Source organism: Drosophila guanche, unplaced genomic scaffold (assembly GCF_900245975.1).
Source record: "Drosophila guanche unplaced genomic scaffold, DGUA_6, whole genome shotgun sequence".
Classification (NCBI taxonomy): Eukaryota; Metazoa; Arthropoda; class Insecta; order Diptera; family Drosophilidae; genus Drosophila; species Drosophila guanche.
This window is the reverse complement of record NW_022995757.1, coordinates 195591-218496: the sequence shown is the minus strand read 5'-3', so window position 1 is coordinate 218496 and position 22906 is coordinate 195591. Positions and strand designations below refer to the sequence as shown.

General features: G+C 51.4%; 7 protein-coding genes across 7 annotated transcripts in view; 1 reads left to right on the top strand and 6 right to left on the bottom strand.

Annotated features, from left to right (window-relative positions):
• Positions 1 to 1380: 1380 nt before the first annotated feature.
• On the bottom strand, positions 1381 to 2336 carry LOC117590438 (luc7-like protein 3). Its single transcript, XM_034283058.1, has 3 exons — positions 2276 to 2336; positions 1908 to 2192; positions 1381 to 1709 (listed from the first exon to the last, which is right to left on the bottom strand). Exons 1-3 carry the CDS (start codon positions 2334 to 2336, stop codon positions 1381 to 1383), a joined length of 675 nt encoding a protein of 224 aa, XP_034138949.1.
• Positions 2337 to 2816: 480 nt separating this feature from the next.
• On the bottom strand, positions 2817 to 3751 carry LOC117590281 (myotubularin-related protein DDB_G0290005). The gene is made up of 2 exons (XM_034282767.1): positions 3637 to 3751; positions 2817 to 3568 (listed from the first exon to the last, which is right to left on the bottom strand). The coding sequence occupies exons 1-2, from the start codon at positions 3689 to 3691 to the stop codon at positions 2883 to 2885; spliced, it is 741 nt and encodes a 246-aa protein (XP_034138658.1). The 5' UTR covers positions 3692 to 3751; the 3' UTR covers positions 2817 to 2882.
• Positions 3752 to 4638: 887 nt separating this feature from the next.
• LOC117590437 (mitogen-activated protein kinase kinase kinase kinase 4) lies at positions 4639 to 5711 on the bottom strand. Its single transcript, XM_034283056.1, has 2 exons — positions 5551 to 5711; positions 4639 to 5474 (listed from the first exon to the last, which is right to left on the bottom strand). The coding sequence occupies exons 1-2, from the start codon at positions 5618 to 5620 to the stop codon at positions 4639 to 4641; spliced, it is 906 nt and encodes a 301-aa protein (XP_034138947.1). The 5' UTR covers positions 5621 to 5711.
• Positions 5712 to 7145: 1434 nt separating this feature from the next.
• LOC117590251 lies at positions 7146 to 8269 on the bottom strand. The gene has a single exon (XM_034282723.1). The coding sequence runs from the start codon at positions 8191 to 8193 to the stop codon at positions 7213 to 7215; it is 981 nt and encodes a 326-aa protein (XP_034138614.1). The 5' UTR covers positions 8194 to 8269; the 3' UTR covers positions 7146 to 7212.
• A 3575-nt stretch (positions 8270 to 11844) lies between these two features.
• Positions 11845 to 14626, bottom strand: LOC117590236 (misshapen-like kinase 1). Its single transcript, XM_034282708.1, has 2 exons — positions 14387 to 14626; positions 11845 to 14185 (listed from the first exon to the last, which is right to left on the bottom strand). Exons 1-2 carry the CDS (start codon positions 14529 to 14531, stop codon positions 11967 to 11969), a joined length of 2364 nt encoding a protein of 787 aa, XP_034138599.1. The 5' UTR covers positions 14532 to 14626; the 3' UTR covers positions 11845 to 11966.
• Positions 14627 to 17223: 2597 nt separating this feature from the next.
• Positions 17224 to 18529, top strand: LOC117590282. Its single transcript, XM_034282768.1, has 2 exons — positions 17224 to 17564; positions 17651 to 18529. The coding sequence occupies exons 1-2, from the start codon at positions 17504 to 17506 to the stop codon at positions 18424 to 18426; spliced, it is 837 nt and encodes a 278-aa protein (XP_034138659.1). The 5' UTR covers positions 17224 to 17503; the 3' UTR covers positions 18427 to 18529.
• A 2292-nt stretch (positions 18530 to 20821) lies between these two features.
• The window catches only part of LOC117590374 (neurogenic protein mastermind), a 3824-nt gene continuing 1739 nt past the window's right edge, over positions 20822 to 22906 (bottom strand). The window contains exon 2 of the mRNA XM_034282918.1: positions 20822 to 22745. Coding sequence (XP_034138809.1) covers positions 20911 to 22745 — 1835 coding nt within the window. The 3' untranslated portion in view covers positions 20822 to 20910. The remainder of the gene's footprint in view (positions 22746 to 22906) is intronic.

Below are 22906 nucleotides of genomic sequence, written 5' to 3'. Positions count from 1 at the left end.
TGCAGCTATTTGAAGTTCTTCATCGTCATCGTCATCGTCATCGTCGTCAACCACTGCTTGGCGCGCTGCTTGCCTCAGCCATGTCCAGCAAGCAGTCCACAGCAGTCCACAGTTTTTGTTGTTGTACAATTTTTTTGGGCGGCTCGCTTTCTAAACACAGCCACGGAAAAAGTGAAAACACACACAACGAACATTTCTAATTGGAAGACAAAAAACAATCGGGGTCAAAGGGTTTGCACAACTTCAAAATAATCGAATGTGTGTGGCAATCGGTTGAAATCTCTGATCAAGTTTGCTTTCATTTAAAACTCACTTTCGTGTGAGTGATTTTCATTTCTGTGTTGGCGTGTGACAGGCTAAAATGATTCAAATAATTAAAGCTGCTCTCGCCTCTTGCTGGCTCATGTAAGTTGTACGAAAAAACAAAAACCCTCTCTAGAACGAACACTCGACCCACTGCCCTCAGGTTTGTGCAATTTCTGCTCGCTGGCGTGCGCTGGTCTCGTCTCAATGCAGTTGTCCAGCATTCGCCCACATTGTAAGTTTGGGAAAAACTACAAAGAATATTCTCTAATCAAAGTGCCTGCTCGCAGGCGGAAGCTATTCGATGTGCCACCCATAGGGAGGCGCAACAAGAAAGTCGAGGATACTCCAAAGACCAACTATGTGGTCGTCTTCAACATACCGCAGAGCATTTCGGACATGCGGGCAGGGCAAAATTCGATGTGCTGCAGCTTCTGCAGGGTTCAGGTCTCGAAACAGCAAATACAAGCGGCCCGAGTGGCCATCGATGTGGCGCTGCTATCGATACGTGTACCCGAACTGGATCGTGCCATCATGGCTGCATATGACCGTGGCATACAGTTGCGCATCATCACCAGCACACCAAGGATTCAACATTATGGCTCGTTGATTGTTCAACTTTGGCGCTCTGGAGTCCCAGTGCGTCACACCAACTTCGGCATGGATTGCCATTACAATTTTGCCATTGTGGATGGCGAGGAGCGCATTGCGGAGCTGCAACCCAAACAGCCAGAGTCCAAAACAGGCGACAAAAAGGATGCAAAAGTGCAGAAAAAAAAGGAAAAAACAGAACTTCGTCTCTACAAACTATTCTTTGAGCTGTGGAGTGAGCTAACACCCGTTGAGCCACCAGCAAGAGCCCAGTTTTAGCCACAAGTTCCCCCACAAAGCACTCAACAAAATGCTTGCTAGTTTTGTGGTTTGCAAATTGTGCGGAGGATCTTCGCAGGATCAGTGGAAGATTCGCACTTCTATGGTGTCTGCACCAATAAAAATGATTTAAAAAATAGGAAGTAATTCTTGTCGTTGTTTATTCGGTTTATTTCGGGGGTTCTACGGGATCAAAATTGTGCGGATCTAGACGCGGCGAGTGCGTCTGCGATTGCGGTTGCGGCGCAGGCGACGCTGGCTGTTGCGACGCTGGCGACGGCGAGCGGCACGCTGGCGACGACTGGCCTGGCTGCGGTTGCGACGGCTGCGACGGGACTGGGAGCGGCGCTTCTGGTTGAGGCGGCGACGCATGCGGCGACGCTTTTCCTGGGCGCGGCGACGGCTCATGGTGTTGCGACGGCGCATTGACTGCAGTTGCTTGCGCAGTGCCTTGTTCTCATCCTGCTGGCGACGGAACTCGAACTCCTTGAGAACGGCGCTGTTGGATACCTGGGAGCCGGAGCCGGAGCCTGAGCCTGAGACGGAGCCAGAGCCAGAGCCGCGACGCAAGCCAGAATCGGCGCGATTGTGCTGATGGCCGACCAGATCGTAGCTGTCATCCTCCTCGTTGTCATCGTCATCGTCATCGTCGGCATTGCCCCTGTAGGCGCCCACATACTTCTCGTCCTCGCTGTCATCGTCGTCGTCGTTGTCATCGTCCAGCTCCTGGGCACGGCCGTAGGGCAAATCATCAATGAAGCTCCTGGGTATCGATAATGAACTTGATGTCGGCGATGAAATGGGCGATGTTGTGGTTGTGCCTGTGGTGGTTGTATCTGGGGGCGTAATCGTTGTTGTCGTTGTTGAGGGTGTCACGGTGGTGCCCGTTGGTGCGGGGCATGGCGGTGTGCCGTTCTTCAGCGCCAGCAGCTGTGTCAGACTGCGTCCTTCCAGCTTATTTGGCTGCCTCAACAGGCGATATCTCAGCTGGGCAGCATTCCCATCATCGCTGCGTTTCACTAGAAGAGGGGAAGGAAGGAAGGAAGGAAGGAAGGAAGACGACTCAGTCAGGGCTAATGTCGATCGGTTGGGCGTCACTCACCGGCTGCCTGGGCCAGGCATGCTGTGGCTATCAGCAGCAAAGCGCAACAAGAGAACTTCATGGCTCGACTTTGGGGTGGTCTTGGTGTGGAATTATCCTTTTTCTTATCCTTTTCCTCTGTGGCGGTGCAGCTGCTCTGTGTTGCCCTGAGGGAAGGTCGCTGGTTGACTGTGACATTGCCAGCGGCCACTCGGGATTATATACCCAACGCTCCACTATCCACTATCCACTATCCACCATCCAGTGTCAATCGAAATATTCTCTCATTATCATTTCTTTTGCTAAAATTTGCAAATTTCTTGGCGAAAAAGTTGTATGCATAAATTTCGGCGACAACATCGCCGCACTCCCCACATCGTCGCTCTTTTTGCGGTTGAACTAGTTTGACCCTCGATGCCGGTAGCCGGCAGCAGAGACCAACAGACAGTGCTGAAAGGGGTTCTGTGCAGATCCATCAAAGATCCATCATGGATGTGCATTGCCATGCAAAAATCTTGCAGCACCACGGGCTAAGGAATGCCTTGAGTAACTGTCTCATCAATACGTCTTGTAATTTCTGTTCTTTATTTCCATTCATTACCGTTGCTTACATATCCCGTTAGGTTTGTTAGTTGAGCACACGAATGCGACGGTTCCTGTTGGGTGTGGCCTGACGGAAGCGTTTCATGAGGCGCTGGTTGGAGCGACGATTGCGACGCTGACGCTGACGGTTCTGCTGCTGGCGGCGACGACGCTGCTGCTGCTGCTGGCGACGCTTCTGGCGACGACGCTGCTGGCGCTGCTGCTGGCGACGACGGCGCTGGTTGGCCTGGCGACGCTGCTTGCGACGCTGACTGCGCAGACGATTCTGGCGACGGCGGCTCGAGTTGTTGCGGGTGGCGCGTGCTGCCGATGCAGCCATCTCCTGGGAATCATCATCCTGCTCCTCATCATCGTTCAGCTCGAAGCCGGCCAGCTGATGGTGCTCATCCTCCTCCTCATCCTCCAGCTCCTCGTCAACGTTGTTGTCGTCCAGCTGGCGGAGAGTGGTAGGGCCAGTGCTAGTGGATGTGGTGGGCACGGTGGCGGAAGTGCTGGTACCCGAGGAGGTTGTGGGTTCGGGCGTAATGGTGGTGGTCGTGGTGCCCGTGGAGGTGGTCGTTGGCGCCACTGTGGTGCTTGTCGTCGTTCCCTTCAGGCTGTTGATGATGTCCGTCAGCTGAATGGCGCTCAGGCGACCCTGGGCGGCGGGCTCATCGCGGCTGCGTCCAAACAGCTGATAGTTCTGACCGCTCTTGGCCTGATGGGGCTTGGCTGCAAGTGTGGGGGCACGATGTGTTACCACGAATCAAAGGGATCAAAGGACTCGTATCACTACTTACCGCTGGCAATGGCTGCCAGGCAGACCACGATAAGTAATCCCTTGAGCATGTGCATGTCCTCGACTCCTGGATTCTACTTGGGGTTTTGGTGGCGAAACTGTCTCTCGATTGCTGAGCTCGCTGTGACTGACTTGGAAGGGCTGTGCCCTTCATATTTATATGTCACCAACTTACAACGCCAATGCCCTTTACAACGGGCCCTTCGTGGCCCACAGCAGATGTAACTCTTTACAGCATTTGCCCACGCAGGAGCGAAAGAGATGGCACAAAGAAAGGGCCCCGCAAAGAAAGCAGATAAGCAGTCCAAGATGTAAGTTTATTTTGCATAAAGCCATAAATAAGCCAGCGAGCCGCTGACCCCATCTCGCCAGAACCTCACACAATTCGTAACCTCAGCCCGAGCTCCCCTTATTAGCATAGCTCGCGAATCGATCCAACGGTTAGCATTTGCATATTCATGGGGTAGAGACCGGGCCGAGAATTTCTTCAGACTCTAGACCACCTAACAAAGAAAGCAAAGAACCAACATTAAAGCTGAATTAGTTCCTCGAATTAGTTCCTAACTCAAAAGGAACTCAGCTTCAGTTCCTGCTGGCGAATGATCAGACTTAACCTAAGACTGAAAGCAAAAACAACGAGCACAAACACACACAGAGAAACGCATTTGCAAACGGCACTTTCGGCTCAAGTGCACGAATGCATAAAGAGAGCGACGAAACGCTCTCTCGTTGGTTGCAGCGAAAAGGGAACCGCTGCGCTGCTGCTCCGCTGCGCTGCTGCTCCGCTGCGCTGCTGCTCCGCTGCGCTGCTGCTCCGCTGCGCTGCTGCTCCGCTGCGCTGCTTCTCCGCTGCTCTTCCTCTCTACTTTGGCTTCTCTTCGCCCGCTCATCAGCAACATTTCTTGCATTAAGGTAGAAAAAAAAAATTGTCTTTGCTGTGCATACAAATGTCATTTAATTTCAGGCGTTGGGTGGGTCAAAGTGGGTTTGGGGCTATCGGCTCCTAGGCACGGACGAGGCGACGACCGCCACGACGACGACGCATCAGCTGGCGCAGACGGCGACGCTGGTTCAGGCGCTGACGGCGACGCTGACGCTGGTTTTGCTGACGGCGACGACGGCTCTGGTTGTTGCGACGGCGACGCTGGCGCTGGGCCTTGCTGCGGTTGCGATTGAGACGATTGCGGCGCGTGTTGTGGCGACGGTTCTGCTGCTGTACGCGGCGCAGTCGCTGCGAGTTGCGACGATCGGCCTGACGCTGGCGGCGCAGCAGGGCGCGCAGCCGCTGGTTATGCTCCCGCTGCAGGCGCTGCACACGACGACGATTGCGCTGATCCATCTGGAACTGGCGCCACTGCAGCTCGGTGGGACGCTCCACGGCAGCCGCTGGGGAGTTGCCACCCTGCTGTACAGCACTGCTGCCGCCTCCGGCGGCCAGCACATAGAACTCGTCATCGTCGTCGTCGTGGTCGTCAACGTCGAGCTCAATGCTGGCGCTGCCCGACTGCTCATCATCGTCCTCGTCGTCATCGTAGGCGCGTGCCAGTTCCTCATCGGAGCTTTCCTCGAGGCCTTCGACATCGCCAAAAGCACGACTGCCAGTGGCAGTGGTAGTGGGCGTTGTCGTTGAAGTCGTTGTGCCCGAGGTCGTGGTGGGCGAGGTCGTAGAGGGCGCGGTCGTAGTGGGCGTGCTCGTAGTGGTCGTGGTGGTGGCGGCCACTGTGGTGGTCGTTGTGGTGCCCTTCAGTGTGCTGAACTTGTTGGCTATGGACGAGGTGAATCTGCCCTCCGGCTGGCCGCTGGAACGCACACCCAGGCGGTAGCTGGGACGACGTTCAGCTGCAAATTGAGTTGGAGGAGAGCGATTGTAGCACACATCAGGAGCCATCAGTGTTCGTCCCGTTGGGGCACTTACCAATGGTTGCCGATGGGGCAAGCAGGGCGCACAGCGCCACCGCCAAGCTCAGCTGTAGCAAGCAGTGCATTCTGGGGCTGATGATTCTGGGATTCTGTGGAATCTTTTCTGGGCTGAAAGGACTTGGCTGTTGGTTTCCCGGCTACTTGTTGTCTCTGAGCTTGCACTCCGCAACTGACTGACAACTGATGGGATTTCTGCCGATTATATAGCCCGTCAAAGTATCCGTCAAAGTTCTATCCAGAATCGTTGATCGATGGCCGTCACTCTGCTCGTCGTCCTCTCTTCCCTTTCCCCTTTTCACTGGCCTATTAGCAGTGGGACCGAGGAGCGCCCCAGGCGGGTCACGGGGCCATGGTTCAGCGGTAGCTCTAGTCTTATGCTAATTTTCCCCACACATTTCTCTTGCCAAAAAAAAAACATTCTCTCCAGTTCAGGCCAATGATTGATTAACGCCAGATTTGAGAACTCAAAACTTGGCCCAGAGAACTCTGGAGAATGGCAAACGACCAAAAGAAGAGCTTGACCTCTAGCCAGCTGGTCGTCTGCTCAATAAATATTTCACACCTGACTCTGCAGCACTGACTCAAAACTCAGTTGATTTATTCGCTTCGCATTCCACGGACACCTGCTAATGTCCGCGGACACCTGCTCCACGCGATCCTTTTTATTGCAATTATATTTTTGTCTTTTCTTTGTAACAGATTGTCGAAGCTGTGACCCTGCTTGGGCGCTCGAAGCAACAATTTCAAGTGATCAAGAAGGATAATTCACCTTGCTTCATGCTTAGTTTTTCTTCTTTTTGACAAATTATGACCCACCAGATTGAACTTCTCAGTTGCTATTTATTTTACCAACAACTAACTGATGACTGTGGATTAAATTCAAAGAAAATATAGGCCAGAAAATACTTAATTAGAACGATGAACGATGTCAGCTACATATTAAATGCCTTAGCTTTAAGGATTATTTGAGGGTCTTCAAAACAGAAATATTATTTCATTTCAGTTTTACGTTTTCTTCCATTTTTGCTCATACTTAGCCATAACCCTTTAGTGCGCTTTCTCACTTCCACTTTGATGGCTACTACGAACTTACTTTTAAAAGAGATTTATTTTCTACCTCTGAGCTTGTTGAATTATTAAAACAATTTGCACTTTAGATGCAGCGTAAATTGTGCTCAAAGTTAATCCCTTGCTTAAAGTCCATCTTAACTCTATCTACAATACTTTATTACAGTTGAAATGTTGCCCACATGTCTCTTCCATGGACCATAGACTTTGTTGGCTTAGGTTTCAATCAATGAATAGATCTTTAGCGTAAATAATTGATTAGTTAAAGTTTTCACCTTTAAGGGGAATGAATAGCTTTCCACAGCTTACTTAAGTCTATGCGAAGCTAGAAATGTATTTATCTAACGTGAAAGTGTGTGCAAATGCCACAACACAAGTCAAAGGTGCAATTTGCCAGCTGTGAGCAATTCAAAAATAAATGCCAACTCTTCCCCCAAATCGAAGCAATGAAAAAACAAGCATAAGTAATTTTTCATATCACATTTTATTTCGTTATTCAAAAATTGTCGTCGGGTGGTCTTGTCTTGGCTTAGCTCTTAATTATAATACTATTTAGAGACGGTGATCGTTGGGGGTGTGGGAATGGGCCTTAGCCCTGCAGGACGACCTGACCGCCGCGACGTCGCTGTCCGGCGCGCTGCCGATTGCCAGTGGGACGAATGACATGAACGTTGGGGCGACGATTGCCACCGACGCGACGCCTGCGGTTGCCGCCACGACGACGACGACGGCTGTTGGAGCCGCGACGGCGCACATTGCGGCGTCCGTTATTCTTGCGGCGACGCACAATGACACGATTGGCGCGCTCCTCCTCGATGGCATCGGCCGCGGCGACGCCAGACGAGCGCTCCATGAGGGCAACGACAGCGCCATCGGGTATGGCATCGAGGGCGGCACGTGGCACGAGCAGCGCCGCCTTGCCGGTCTTCTCATCGATGACGCTCTGGCCCTCGATCTCAATGATGCCATCGGGCACCATAATGGCACCAGCCTGGTCCCTGGGTATAACCATTTGGGTGGCCTTCGCATTCTTCAGCAGCTGCTGGCCATTCGCCTGATTGAGGTTCAAGCTGAGATTTGGTGTCTTGCGGAGATTACCCACAGCTGGCAGAGGCTCGTCATCGTCGTCTTCACTGTCATCATCCACAAGATCTTCGTCCTGCTGGAAGTTGTTCCTGCGCGAGTTCGGATTGTTGAGCAACACCAACTGGCCGTGACGGGCAAAGTTGAGGCCCAACTGATGCTCCAGCTCATCCTCATCGTCGTCATCGTCGTGGAACTGCTCGTCATCGTCGATGTCTTCGTCATCGTCCTGTGGCTGCCGCAACATCTCATTGTCCTGATCAGCATCATCGTCATCGGCCTCCTCGACAATCTCAAAGCCCTTAACAACGGCGCCGGCATTGGGCAGACCTCTGGGTATGGACAGGAAGAGGTAAGGATGCTGCTGCTGGGACTGCTGGGACTGCTGGGACTGCCGCAGGAGTTGGCGCTGCTGAAGCCGCGGCTCGGCGAGGGCCAAGGCCAGCAAGCAGCTCAAGGCACAAAAGGCAACAAGACACTTGGACATGATTGTGGGCGTGGGTGATCCTCAATCGAAAGCAGTCAGTGTGTGGGCCGTGGGCCGTGACTGGTTCTGGGTCCTAATTGTAAGCAAAGTTCCAGAGAACTGTACAGCTCGCTGCGATGGCATTAGGTTTTTATGCGAAAAAGTTCTGCCCTGGCCGCAAAAGAACTCTTCTGGAGGGAGAAGAGAGAGATGAAATCAAGAATATATATTCAAGAATTGGGCATAATTGCGGTCGATGTCGGCATGATTTCAAGTGGCAAAAAACCAACCACAAGAATGGCTTCAAGAAAAAGAAATTCGATGGGCATAAATGTGGTTCAGTGACCCCCCAGAAAACCGAAAGAAAGAGCTCAAGAGTTGAATAGCAAATAAGCAAAAGTTGAGTTCCAAAAGAAATGACCAGAGGGAGGGACCAAACACACACGCAAAAATGAACCCACAGGGCAACGGACAACGGACAACGGACAGCGGACAACGCGGCACAACTTCAGCGTCATGCTAATGACAAAACAATCAGCAGAGACACGCAACGTTGGAGATCAGCAATAGATCCACCATCCAGCATCCAGCATCCAGCAACATCCATGGGACATGAATAGAAGTGGAGAAGTCATGGACCTGCTGCCCAAGTCAGCGACGCATGTGAAACTGTTGGGCCCACAGACCATTCCAGCGATCATATACTGCTTCAAGAGTGAGACTCGGCTGCCCCTTACACCACTCACACCAGTCCCTCCCCAGTCACACTCAGAAGAGTTGGCCAAAAGAGTGTTTTGTGGCCAAGTGTTCGCACGCTGCTCGCGGCTCGTGTGGCTGGCTTCCGTGACCCCCTTCCGACTGGCCACGCACAACTCTCTCGGCCACTGATTGATGGCACAAAGTGTGGGGATGGGCTCAGCTATTGCTTTAGCTACAAAGCCCTTCTCATTGTATTTGTTTCAGGAGGCAGACACCTCCAATCATGGCTCATGGTAAAAGAGAAAATGATGTGCCAAATGTCTTGCTTTAATTATTGTTTCAGATGAACAACGAGCCACAACTGGCAGCCGTTGCGGACAGATGAAAATAAGTTTTCGACAAGCAGAAGGCAGCCTCTAGGCAGCACTCTGATAAAGGGAAATAGTGTAAAGATGGCAGGTTATTCCTCTGCCATGAGTCCTTCAACCCAACGACGGTTTTCACACAGCAAAAATGCAAAAGAATTTCCATCAGAATTAACTCACATCCGAAATATTTTCTTTTATTTTCTTCTCTTCAAATGTCTCAATTTGCTTGCTTCTCTTTCTATTTTTTCTATGCCAAAATTCTTGTCTTTTTCCTCATCAGTTTATTAAAAAATACATTTAAAATTCTCTAAATTCAACTCTAAAGTCATTAAGGTAATTGTTGGATTTTGTTTGAATTTTATTTATGGAAACAACAGTTTTAGACTGTAAATTAGGTGGAATTTAGGCTGCCAGCCACTGACCCAATAAGTCCCATAAATATTTCATTAAATATTTATGAACAGCATTTAAATAAAACGAAACCCTTGCGGCAGATGCCTTGCAATTATGATTTGGTTTCGAATAATTTCGATCATTTATTTTGGCAATATAAAATATTTTGAACAGAAGTTGAAAAGCTTAGAAAACAAGACTTAGGTGACAATAAATTTCCACAAATCTAATTGCTAATTCTGTGCATTAAAAGCTGTGCAGCTCGATCTTGGAGTCATCATCATCGTACAGACTTCGTCAGCGACTTCTCCGGCAATTGATTCTTCCATAATTTTGTTCCAAGTCGGAAGTCGAAAGGGAGTTGCAGCAGCCACAACATCGCCACAGGTCAACGGCGAAGACCTAATAAAGTTTGAAACATTTATTTCATTGATTTCAATTGTGTATTTCAATCTCTTTTAGGAAAAATTCATCCGCCATTGGGCACACTCTCTCTTCTGGACACTTTCTTCTGTTGAATCTCCAATTTGCTCTGTAAAAATGTATGAAAAATATTCACTTACTGTTGGATTTTGTAAGCTAGTCAAAAGTCTAAGCCAGAAAAATCAGAATATTTAATGCGAAACATAATTTATTTATTGTTAAAACTGTTCCCCAAATGGCATCCAAAGTCCGCCTGCCAACAGCCTGGCAGAGGGAGAAAACTACCAATACAAATTTCTAATGCGCAAAATGACAGATGGCAGATGGCAGATGGGAGATGGCAAACGGTTGAGCTGTTGAATTGGAGTTCATTTCCATAAGAATGTCTAGGTGGGGGTCAAGCAGCGAGTAACCTCGAAACGAGTCGCAAAAAGCAACGGCGCAAAGAAAGCGGCTGCCAAATGGTTAATAAATTGATTAAAGCCTTAGCTATGGGCCAGGGAGAATACACAAACAAAATGTTCGCGCAGAAAGTTGAAAGTTCAATGGACGTAGAGGCAGGGCAGAGCCCGAACATTGGGAATTAATTATGGACAAAAAAAAGAATTCCGTTCGGAATGCCCGCTGGCCGGTGACCTCTCTTCTCGATAGATCTCTGCACATGCCTCGAATCTGTATCTGAATATGAATATGAATTAGAATTTCTTTCGATCGAGCGACCACTTGCCTGATCGTTCACCTCTCTGTGTTTTTCTTTGTTCTGCTTATTTTTTCTTTGCTGAATTATTAATTGACGGCGTTAATGAGCGCCTCCGCCTCTGGCTCCGCCTCTGCCTCTCTGTGTGACGAATGGCATAATGCTGAATGTTGTCAACCCTTTTTTGTGGATCTCCTCTGATGTCTGTTCAAGTGGTCGCTGGGCACTTGGCCTAGTACTTTCCATGGAGCAATGATTATGCAAATTCCAAAGCAAACTCCGCTGCTCCCGAGTCTCTGCCACGCCCGCGGGCTTGTCGGTGAATTTTGTTAGCTGTAAGAGAACTTCCATTGGGTTTTTGTTGCTGTCGCCTGTGTGTTGTGTTCGTTATAGCCAGTAATCCCTGTCTTCCCTGCTGCTGCCCAGCAATCAACTTTTGTCTGCAAAAGGTTTCAAAGAGAAAGCTCTTTAGGCGCTCGCGATCTTCAGGGGCTAAAAGCTCATCCTGCAATCCTGCGCTCACAGCTGAAAGCTGAAAGCTGAAAGCTGCCAGCTATGACACTCCAGCGGGAGCTTAAAGGCTGCAGAGTTGCACTCGGACTTGGAATTGCTGCTGAAGCGCAGAGTTGCAACCGGTCTTAGCGCTGCTGCTGCCACAGCTCCGAGATTTTGCTCTGCAGCATAACTGTACCCAGAACTGTCCCTCACTTAACGGCTTTCAACTCCATCGCGAATTAATTATGCACCACCCAAACGGCCCAACGGCTTTCTTTCTATTAATTATGGCATTCATTTTGCCACAAGAAAGATTGAAATTCAAATCTAGAGCTGGAGATCGCTTTTTGGGTTCTTTCTTTTGTTTTTTTTTTTTTTTTTTGGTTTTTGCAGCCTTTGTCTGGGGTCAACGCTCACTCCAAGGGAATTCATTAGCGCGCAGATTTCTGCAGAGATTTTGGCTTTGAACTTTCAACTGGCAAAAAGATACCCGAAATTATGCAAATCAATTTCTTTGTCTCCTTGCCACTCTTATCTCTGCGGCAGGCAACAAACGAACAACAAAAAAATATAACAAAAAATATTTATTTTGCTTCGGTTTCACGTGAATTGAAAATCGCAAATTTTGGTTTTTTTTTTGGGGCATTTGATTCATTCATTATTCATTATTCATTATTCAGTTTTGGGTATTTTTTACTCGTAACTCTGTAGCTCTACAATTAGGCGGAGATTTGATCGGAGGGGAGTTCGGCTTGCTCCTTGACGGGTTCCTCCTTGACGGGTTCCTCCTTGGCAGCTTCCTTGATGGGTTCCTCCTTCGTTTGCTCCTCCTTGATCGTGTCTGCCTGCTCGATCTTCTCTCCCTCTGCGGCCTGTGGCTCCAGGGCGCGTCCGCTCTTGCGCAGTGCGAAGCGTCGATTCTGATGCAACAGATCAAAGTAGGGATGGAAGTCGCCGTAGGGCACATAGCGAGCATCGCCATAGGCGGGCTGCACATGTCGCGACAGTCCGGGCTCATTGTCATCGCCGACAAGAATGAATTCCTGATCCTGCTTGTTGGCCTGCGGCAACTCCGTGGACACAGCCAGTGGCATCTTCATTTCCTGCTCCTTCTGCTCGCTGGCTTCCTGCGGCTTCAGCTCGGAGTCGCTGGCCATGGCGGGTGCCTTCTCGACGATGGTGCCCGGCCGGATGCGGGTGGGCAGAAGAGCGGCGCCCGAGCTGCTGGCAGCCTTCACGGGCTTGGCGCCAATGAGGACGGGCTGATTGCCGCTGGGCTTGTTCGCGGATCCTGTGCGGGAGGGTGGAATCTGTGGCGGCTGGAAGATGTCCATTAGCGAGGCCTCAGCCAGAAGTGGCACCGCCGATGCCGTCAGCTGTGGACGCTTCTTTTTCTTCTGCTTTTGCTGATGCTGCTGCTGCTGCTGCACGGGATTGATGGCGCTTTGGGGAATGTTGAGGATCAGCGGCTGGGCCTGAATGCCCTCGGCCAGGGAGACCATCGACTGTTGGTCGGGCGGGGAAAGACCCAGCTGGCTCCATGGGATGGTTATGTACTGCGTGGGGCGTCCCTGCCGGCGGATGGGCACGGTCAGCGGTGGCTGCGGGTAGGCGCTCACGGGCACACGCTGCTTCTTGGCCTGGCTGGGCACATAGGCGTAGGGATAGCCGGGGCCGAGATTCAGCAGCTCTGGGGCCACATACAAGGTCTGTCCGTTGCGATTAACCAGAAGAGTCGTCTGCTGGGGGCGACGTGCCTTGAGGGAGGCCGAGGAGCCTCCCGACTGTGAGGTGCGACGCAGCTTGGTGCCCAGCTCGGCGGGGCTTTGGCCGCGTGTGAACTGACGAATTTGGCTGATCAAACTCTGCTGGCCACGTTGAATGAAGTTCGCCTGGTTCTGGGAGCGACGCGTGCCCGATTGAACAAAGAATTCTGTCTCTGGCTGTGCCGCAAACTGTTGCTGCTGCTCCTCCTCCTCATCGCTGTCATCATCGATGCTGTCCTCCTCCTCATCATCATCGTCCTCGATATCCTCATCGTCATCATCCTGTGGCTTGCTCTGTGCCTGCTGCTGCTGGCGACGCTTTGTGGGCTCCACCGCTGGTGGTGCTGCTGCTGCTGCTGCCTCCTGCACCTTCTTCCGCTGCGAGGAGCTGCCTGCCGCCTGCTGCGACTTGCGGCGCTTCTGCTGCTGCTGCGGGCGACGCTTTTGCTGCTGCTGCTCCACGGACTGCTGCTCGTCATCTTCCTCGTCGAACTGCTCCAGCGACTGCTCGTCGTTCAGGGCCAAATCGTCGGCCTCCTCATCGTCGAACTCCTCATCGAAGCGATTGCCCTGGAAGTAGTCATCCTCGTCGTAGTAATCATCCTCAAACGAATCATCCAGCCGATTGTTGCTGTTGTTGGGGCGATCGTTGAAGCGATTTGGACGCTGGCGACGATTGCCATTGCCATTGCCATTTGCTGGACGCTGTCCACGCTGGGGACGCTGCTGTACGCGCACCACAATGTCGGGACGCTGTGTCGTGGTGGAGCTGGTGGTGCTGCTGGTCGTTGTGGACTCCCGGACGGGTGTGTCCACCAAGCCAGGCAGCTGCTGTCCGGCAGCAGCCAGGCGATCATTGAACCAGCCGGACACGGAGCCCGCCAGTGTGGAGAAGGATGAGCCCAGACCCTGGGCGGGATTCATGCCGAAGAGCCAGGTGCCGGGCGAGGCGGGCGATGGACTGGCGCCAGCATTTCCCGACTGCTTACCCTGCAGCTCATCGAACGCCGCCTGCCGTGGCTTGAACGCAATCAGTGGGTGGATGATGAAGTCCGCCACTGTATGCGGCTGAGCGGCGGCCTTTGGCTCATCAGCCTTGGGCTGCTCCATGGCCTCCACCACCACCACTGGCGGCTTCTCCGTGGGGCTCTTGGGCGCCATCGGTGCATCCTCTGTGCCAGTCACCAAATTTTCATAAACACAGCAAAAAAATGTAAAAAAAATGTAAAAAAAAAACCATCACAGGATTTGTTTTGGGCACATGAAAAAAATTGGGAGGAATAAAAAGAGCACAAAGGGGAGGAGAAAACAAACAAAAAAAATTAGTTGGTTGTTGGTTGTTGGTCTTGGGTCTGTGGTTTCTCATTGCCTACCAATCAGGGCCATGTCCGCTATGGGGGACTCGGTGGACTGCTCCGCCATGATGGGTGATTCGGTGACGGCAGCCTGCGGCTGGGCCTGGGACACAGCCAGGGCCAAAGCCAGGCACAGGCACAGGCACAGCACAAACTTGGCCATGTCTTGCTCTGGGTCTACGTCTACGTCTCTGTCTTTGTTGCGTTTGTTCTTGTCTCAGTCACAGACGCACACGCACACTCGCACGCACACACACACACACACACACACTGAAGATAAATTGATTTTCGGTTTCGGTTCGTTTTGGTTCGCTCGCCTCGTTTGGGGTCCACAGACAGACGTCTCGTTTGCTGAACTGTTTGAGCGTGCGCGCCGACCCGAGCTTTTTATGTGCCGTCTAGAATCACTTTTTGCTTTGCCCAAAGAGTCGAAAAAGCGCCGAAAGCCAGGCACGAGTGGCAGAGCGGCAGCGCGGGAGAGCAGCTTTGTGAGTGGGTGACTGCGCGGGAGAGCGAACGGCAGAGGCAGCGGCAGCGGCAGCGGCAGTGGCAGAGGCAGCGCTGGAGAGCGGCAGCTCGACACCAAAGCTCGCTCGCTCTCTCTCTCTCTCTCCCTCTCTCTCTCTTCGTGTGCCGGCTGGAGGCTGTAAATCAATTTGTGGTTTGTTGACCGCCCGATCGGTGCCGGGAAGACCCCCAGGTCGCAGGTCGCAGGTCGCAGGTCGATCACTCCATTAGCTAAGCTGCCGATGAGCGTCCGATTGGATTCAGCAAAGATTCTACGGAACTAGATACGGAACTAGCAATTAATAAATGAAAATTCGATTAGTTTTTAGCCATTTATTATTGTTACATTTTTCATTTACTGTTTTAATATTTCTGATCCGTACAAAGGAGTTGAGTCAAAAAGAGAGACAAGTTGGACAAGAAACCCAGAAGCATCCTTTAACATGGGACTCAAATATTGGATGTAAGCTACGCATTATTTTAACATTTTTTAAATATTAATTGTGTGTTCCAAAACAATTTTGAATATAATTTTATAAATATTTATATCGAAGTGTTTTTTGCATTAGCTATTTTCAGCAGCGAAAAAGTTCGATGGAATAGAACTAGTTCTTGCGAAACTTTTGTCAGCCCCCTTGTGGCAATTGCACTTCTCGGCGATTTCTATTTTGGATCATTGTGCCAATTCCGGGCGCAAATTTTCTCCAAAAATACCAAGAACTTTCCCTAATAACTTTCTAATAGATTGACCCCTTGGAGGTGAGAGATGAGTTAAGCTGAGTTGACCTCGGACATGTCGCAGGTCAGCAGCTTTCTTCCAGACTCCACACACACACACACAGACACACTTGGCCCTAATGAGTATTTATGTATTTTTTATGCATTTCCATTAACATGAAATTCGCCGCAAGTTGTTGCTGTTGGGCTCTCCTTCAGCCGCCTAAACCGTGCTAATGAATACATTGGGCCGTTCCTGCTGCTCTTTGCATAATTTGGTTATTAAAACATTTGTTTATGTCGCACATAATGGGCCGCAAATATGTTGGACCACATCTGAAATGCTGAACCACGTAGCCGCGATGGATGCGGCTGAATGCTTTTACATTGCGGCACTACGGAACGGTAGCTGTGCCAAATTTAAATAATTGACGCAAAAATACAACATAAATTAGATTAGCCAGCCAGCCAGCTGCCAGAGAGAGAGAGAGAGAGAGAGTTAGAAAATATTACAAAAAATAAATGAATCACTTGGCCCTCTGGGCAGTCGAAGGAAGTCAGTGAAAGCGTCCAATCTCCCGCCACATGAAATCGGATTGGGATTGAGGCTGCTAATGCAATTTTAATAACATTTTCCTATGCCATGAAAAAACTCCTTGAACCTTTCTGCCAAGTTATATAGAATAAATAGACAGCAAAGAATTTGTTGTTATTTGTTTTACTTTTTGTATATTTTTCCACACAGTTGCATCCAAAATATGTGCATCAAATACTATTATTCAGATACAAATTCCAATTTACAATGAAAACAAAGCTTCAATTGAATAATCAAATCAGTGTATAATTTTCTGGATCTTCGTCGTATACTTAATATTTGCAGCAAAGACTTGCCTAGAAATGAGTATTTGTGTGGCAGTATCCGCCAAACCTTTGCTGACTTTAGTTCTGCATTCTTTTTGGGACTCCAACAAAGACCATTTTCGAGCTAATCAAAGAGCTGAGCCAAAAGACCGTGTATAATCAGCGTAGCCAGCGTCGATGGAGCCAAATAATGGCAAAGACGGGAATAAAAGTTTCCATGGAATTGAATCCAATTGATTGATTTAAATACGCGTTGTCCAGCGATGCTACGATGTGTGTGGCTCTGTGGCTGCTCTGCGAATTGGGAACACAAGCATATTTGGAACAAGTTTCTTTTTGAACTCTGACATGGCTATGGGTAAGGGCCTCGCCCTAGCCCTCGCCCTCGTTGGACATTGACAAATGTGTTCCACAAGGGCCCACCCATTAGGGATCTCGCTTGACTTATTGAAAATCTCACTTTTGACCTCAAAAATTGGCTCCAAGAATTGTACAAAAATTTGGACAGACAACGACCCAAAATGCAAATTTCAATCTTAGATTTTGGCTGGACCCAAACTTAAACCACAACATTTGAGGTTTACTGCATCTGGAATTGGAATTGGAATGGGAATTGGAATGGGATTTGGAATGGAAACGGTCAACGACTTGTGAGGGAACTTGTCTGAGAGAGGGGAAACTGCCTAGACATGGCCAAGATACATACATAAATCAAGTGACTTGGGTCTTGGTGCTACATTTGCATAGTTTAATAATTTGCCAATCGGTGGCCCTGTTGCCCCTTTCTTCTCGTTCTTTCCGAACTGAATTTCGCATCGTTAGGAGGTTCTTTTTTTAGTTTTTGGGTTTTGCTAATGTTTCTTTTGTTTCGAAAATCTTTATACGAGCGATTTTTATGTGTCTCTCTCTCTTTGGGTCTCTGTCTGGGAGTCCATTCTGACGTTCCACCCAATATAAAATGTCTTTGCTGGGGCACTTGTTGAGCCATTTAATAGAGCCGCTCGCCCAGCGACACACCAGAGAAAGCAGCAACCGAATCCACAGAGCATTATGTCAATGAAGTTGGTAGCACTATTGGCCATTGGCCTGGCTGTCTTAGCCATCAGCGAGGGTACGTCTCAAGGGCGGGGGAAATGCTCCAAAAGGACACATCATAATAATCCACATCATTTTCGCATCTTCCCATCTCTCCTGCAGCTCGTCATGTGCCCGGTCACCGGCATCGTCAGCAGTTTGAGCAGCGTGCTTTGATCTCGAAGCCACATGGTGGTCCGCAGAGTCGCGTCTTTCCCGGCGCTGTGGCCATCAAGAAGTTGGTGCTGCTGAAATTCAAGAAGATCGTGCCCATCTCTCTGATCCTGCTCAAGTCCAGCAATGAGAATGAGGCCGAGCTGGTGCCCGTCTATCCCACCGATCAGATACCCGAAAATGTGCAGTTCATTCCCACACCCAATGGCATCTCGGGCCACAAGGATGTCCAAGCCATTGCCATACCCAGCGAGCTGCACGATCAACTGCAGATCAATGGCCTGTCCAATCTGGAGAACATTGAAGCGCTGCTGCATAGCAGCTCCATCACGTCCGCGGACAGCGAGGGTGAATCTGCTGCCGTGGGCAACAGCATTGCCGTTGCACAGCCCGAGGATCTGGTGCTCGACCAGCCCGAGAACGATGAGGATCAGCTTCTTGATGGTGCGGCAGCACCAGCATCCGTTGCCCCCCTGGCAGCGTCCGCTCCCGGCCTGCGTCGCCTGTCCGCCGATGAGCTGCTACGCTCCGGTGTCCGTAACTCGGCACATCTGCAGCAGACCAGCGTGGAGGAGATTCCCCTGCTGCTATACTCGGCCAACGATGGCTCCAGCTCAGTCTCAGTCTCGGGCTCGGGCTCGGGCTCGGGCTCCTCTTTCAGCCAGGGACGCCGCTACGTGGCTGCCACTCCAGCGCGTCGCCGTCAGCAGCAGTTCTACAACTAAGCAGAACCTCTGCCTCGCCTGCTGGCTGCCTCCTTCCTCCTGCCTCCTTCCCCATAGACTTAAGCACTTTTCCCCGGGCTTGGATCCTCCGCCTCTCCTCACTGGCTGTCACACGGGTTTCATTGTACTACTACTGGCATAATTTTTTTTTAGACTGAACTGAATATAAATTAACGTTATGAGCGAAATGACAAAAGGAGGCGCGATGTGCCCGGGCTCTGCTTCCGGGTTTTTGGCTGGTTCCTGTCTCGGTCCCCTATCCCTCTCCCTATCCCTATCCCTATCCCTCCCTGTTGTTGGCCTTGTTTTCGTGGCGCTTATCAGGCGAGTGCAGTTATCAGGGCTTTGTGCTGTGCTTTGTGCCGCTGACGTGACATGTCCTGTCGTGTCTGGGCCTAAGAGTGTCCTCATATGTGGCAGCCTGCCAAGCTGCCAGCGCACCCAAGACTGAGCCCTCCCTCCCTCCTCCTAGACTGTGTGCCTCTGGTTTGGGTCTGCTGCCTGTTATAAATTTGCAGCCACAAACACAAAGCAGCACCAGCAGCAACAACAAAAATGCATGCACACACACATGGCACAAGTCAACGGCACAGCGCACAGGCCGAAGCAGAGGCTCAAAGAAAGGAAGCCCCACAACAAAAGGCGACAAAGATAGGCCAAGTTAACCTCCCCTAAAATTAAGCGCACAACGACTAGGGAATATTCTTACGACACTCCTCGTAAAGTTATAATCCAGTAGTAGAAGTAAGTATCGATCGTAAAGCGTAAGTGCTAACATTTTACGCCTGGTGTCGGCACGCAGGTAGACAGTCACTCCCATGCTTTACTGCATTTGCTTCTTCTTCCTGCGCCTCTGTCGCTCGTGAGCAGTGGATCTTCATTTGCTGCTCAGATAAATGCACAGGGGGAGAGTAAGCGAACGAGAGCGCTTGCACGCAGCCACACGAAGCTCAAAAACGTTTCTTGCTTCTCTGCCGCTGCGCGCAGCCGAGCAAAAGTGCATGCGAAGCTGTTTCTCTGCCGCTGCTGCAGATCTCAATGCGTGGGCCGAAGCCACAAGAAGCTTTACTCTGCTTTTGCGGTCTCTGCTTTACACCGATCAGAGCAAACTTTTAATGTGAAAATTGGCAACTGTTGTTGTGTTGTTTGTTGGTTCGAAGGGACACCTTCGGCAGTGTACTACAATTTCATGGCTTTGCCTAGGTGCAGTCAACTCCCGTGTCCCCCCCCCCCCCCCAAGCTCGGTTCCTGCTACTCGTTTGTCTTGTCGTATGTCTTATTTGCCGCATTTTTGACAGCCACACCGCACCCTCTCTCTCTCTCTCTCTCTCTCTCACTCTGAGCTGGAGATTATGCAAGCGTTTTTGGAATTAGCAAAGCCGAAAGAGAGGCAGAGCGAGAGAGAGCGTGAGGGAGAACAAACAAAGACACAAAGTGGGTAGATAGGTAGCTGCATGCATACATATATTGTTGTGTTTTGTGTGCCTGGCTGGGTGGCATCGCTAGCGGCCGTAGTAGGGCGGTGGCACATAGATGACCCGCTTGCCATTCCCCCCGCTGCCGCTGCTGTTGTAGGGACCGCATGGCGGCGGTCCGTAGTAGGTATAGGTGCAGACGGTGCAGCAATTGATGGGCGTGGCCACCACCACAACGGGCGTCTTCTTGCTGGGCGGATAGGGCAGCGGGTAGCCAGGCGCATAGGGTGGCGGGTACCAGGGACGCTGCGGCGGCGGTGGCGGCGGCGGCGGCGGAGGAGGCGGAGGCAGCGGATATGGCCGTGGTGGCGGTCCCACTGGCGCACAGCAGCTCTGCGGCGGCCGTGGAGGGTATGGGGAGGGTCCACCCACAACATATGTATCGCAGCAGCGCTGCTCCTGAAACGCCTCCAGCGTGCAGGGCGACACACACGAATTGAAGAGTCCACTGATCCAGTCATAAATGACCCCAAAGGTGCGTCCCTGCCGCTGTGTGACATCGAACGGTCCAAAGGCATCCACTGAGGTGTTCACCGGCGCAGCAGCACTTGGCTGCAGCTCCGTCTGCATGTCCTCCATGCGCGATGAGTGATTGATGTAGACATACTCAAAGTTGTCATTGATGCGAGTGGTGGAGCTGCTGGAGGAGGAGCTGCTGCCATTGATGTTGGACGGATGCCAGCGCTGTAGTCGCACCTGTTGCTGTGCGCTGTGTCTTCTCACTGGCGGCATGAAGGGAGAGGTAAGCAAATGGATTTCTTTTATTTGCAAGCCTAAAAGCAGGCTACCAAAAAGTGCGTGCCAGTGTTGCAAAACGAACATCGAAAAGGTGTAACCGAAGTGTCGCGTGCAGTGGTGAGTTTTGGTGAGTTTAAAATTAAACATTAAATGCAGTTTTTATTACAGTGACACACACAAAAAAAAAAGTTTAAATAAGCCAAAAAAAACACATGAAAAATACACAAAGAAATATGGGGACGACTCCCTGCGTGGAGAGATCATCTGACTACTAACGGCCAAAGAAGCCAAAGCCACCATAGACATTGCTATTGGAATTCGCACCACCGCCGAATGCACCACCATTGGCGCCGGCATTCGCGCCATTGCCACCGGCACCGCCACCGGCATTCGCACTCGCATTGGCATTGGCCGATTGTCCATTTTGGCTGGTGGCCGAGGCGCTGCTCGATGCGGAATTGCTGACATAACCATTGGGGCCCGTCTTGGAGCTGGTCTGGGCACTGGTGTTGGCAGCGGCATTGCCTGGATTCTGGCCGTTGCCCTGGAACATCGACTGGCTGCTGGCATCGCTGGTCGCCTCCTGACGATTGCCGTCGCGCACCACTTGGCTGTTCGTCTGCGCCATGTTCGAGGAGGAACCAAACTGATTGTTGTTGGTGGCCGTGGAGCCACTGTTGGAGCCGACAGTCTCCCGGTTACCCTCCTGCGTGTGCTTAGTATTGGCATTCGCACTGGATGCCTGCTGCTGCCCAGCATCAAAGTTCAACGCTTGACTCTGTGAGTTCTGAGTGTTGTCGAAGCCGCCAGCCGTTTGGGTGTTCATTTCATTGGTATTCGCGGAGCTCACCTGCCCGCTGCTGCCATCCTGTGCAAGGTTCGAGCCAATGCTGCTGGAGCCAGTGTTGCCTTTGCTAGCGTGGTTATTGCTCGCTGCTTGCTGATCGAATCCAGGTCCACCCTGGGCATTGGCACTGCCTTGAGCCTGCTGCTGCTCTTTGTTGTTCTTCTTTTTGTTGTCTTGCTGCTGCTTCTGCTGCGGCTGTCCAAAGCTATCGAAGCCACCGCCAAACTGTGGGCCACCAAACTGTGGGCCACCAAACTGTGGACGACCAAACTGTGGGCCACCAAACTGTGGGCCACCAAACTGTGGGCCACCAAACTGTGGGCCACCAAAGCCGCCGCCAAACTGCCGACGCGGACGATCGAAGCCCAACGGTCCGCCAAAGCCACCGCCGGGATAGCCAAAGGGCACGAACTGTGCCCGACGCTTGGGACGCCGCACGGCAAATTGTTGCTGGGGCTGTCGCACCACACGCTGCTGGAAGGGACCGCCGTAGGTCTGGCCATTGGTCGCCGCATTGCCACCGAATCCGCCAGTTGTCGCCGAAGTCTGTCCACGTCGCGCCTTGCCCACGGCCTTCGAATTGGCGCGTGTGTCCGTAACGGTAACGCCGCCATATTGCTGAGTGTTGGTCAACGCATTGCTGTTCGACTTGACGCGCGCTCCCTTGCCCTGGGCATTCACCTGGGCCTGCGTCAACGCATTCGAGTTGGGCACATTGCGATCCAGGTCCAGGCTGAGCAGACCCAAGCCCAAACGCAAATCTCCATTAGCGCCACGCTGCAGGCCGAGTCCCTGCTGCAAGTTCGTTGGCGACAGCGAGGCGCCCAGTCCCACATTTCCGATCCTAAACTGATTGGCAATGCCCTGGGACACAGCTCCATTGGTATTGGTCTTGGTGCGTGTCAGCGTGTTGCCAATCTGCAGGCCACCAATGTCCACATCACGATTCTGCGCCTGACTGTTCGTCACCGTTCGCTGTCCATTCTGGCGGGTCACGGCCCGCGAGTTCGACAATCCCTGGGTGTACTCCACATTGTTGCCAAAGTCCACCTGCCGCTCATAGGCATTGGTGTTGGCTTTGGACACGGATCCAGGACGTTGGCGGGGCTGCTGCTGCTGGTACACCTGCTGCTGCTGGGGCTGATAGAATTGCTGCTGCTGGCGGGGCTGCTGCTGGTAGGCCAACTGCTGCTGGGGCTGATAGAACTGCTGCTGCTGTGGCTGTGGCTGAAAGCCAAAACCCGCAAACTGCGCCTCCGCTGTGAAAGTGAAAGAATATTTATAAAATCAGCGGAAAGTTTCATAATCTCCTGTGACAGATTTCTGAGCTCTATGCATTCGTAATACCCAGGCAACCCCCACCCCGAAAAGCGACACAAAAACTTGTTCCACACGCGTCAAATTTCTTTTTGGTTTCTGG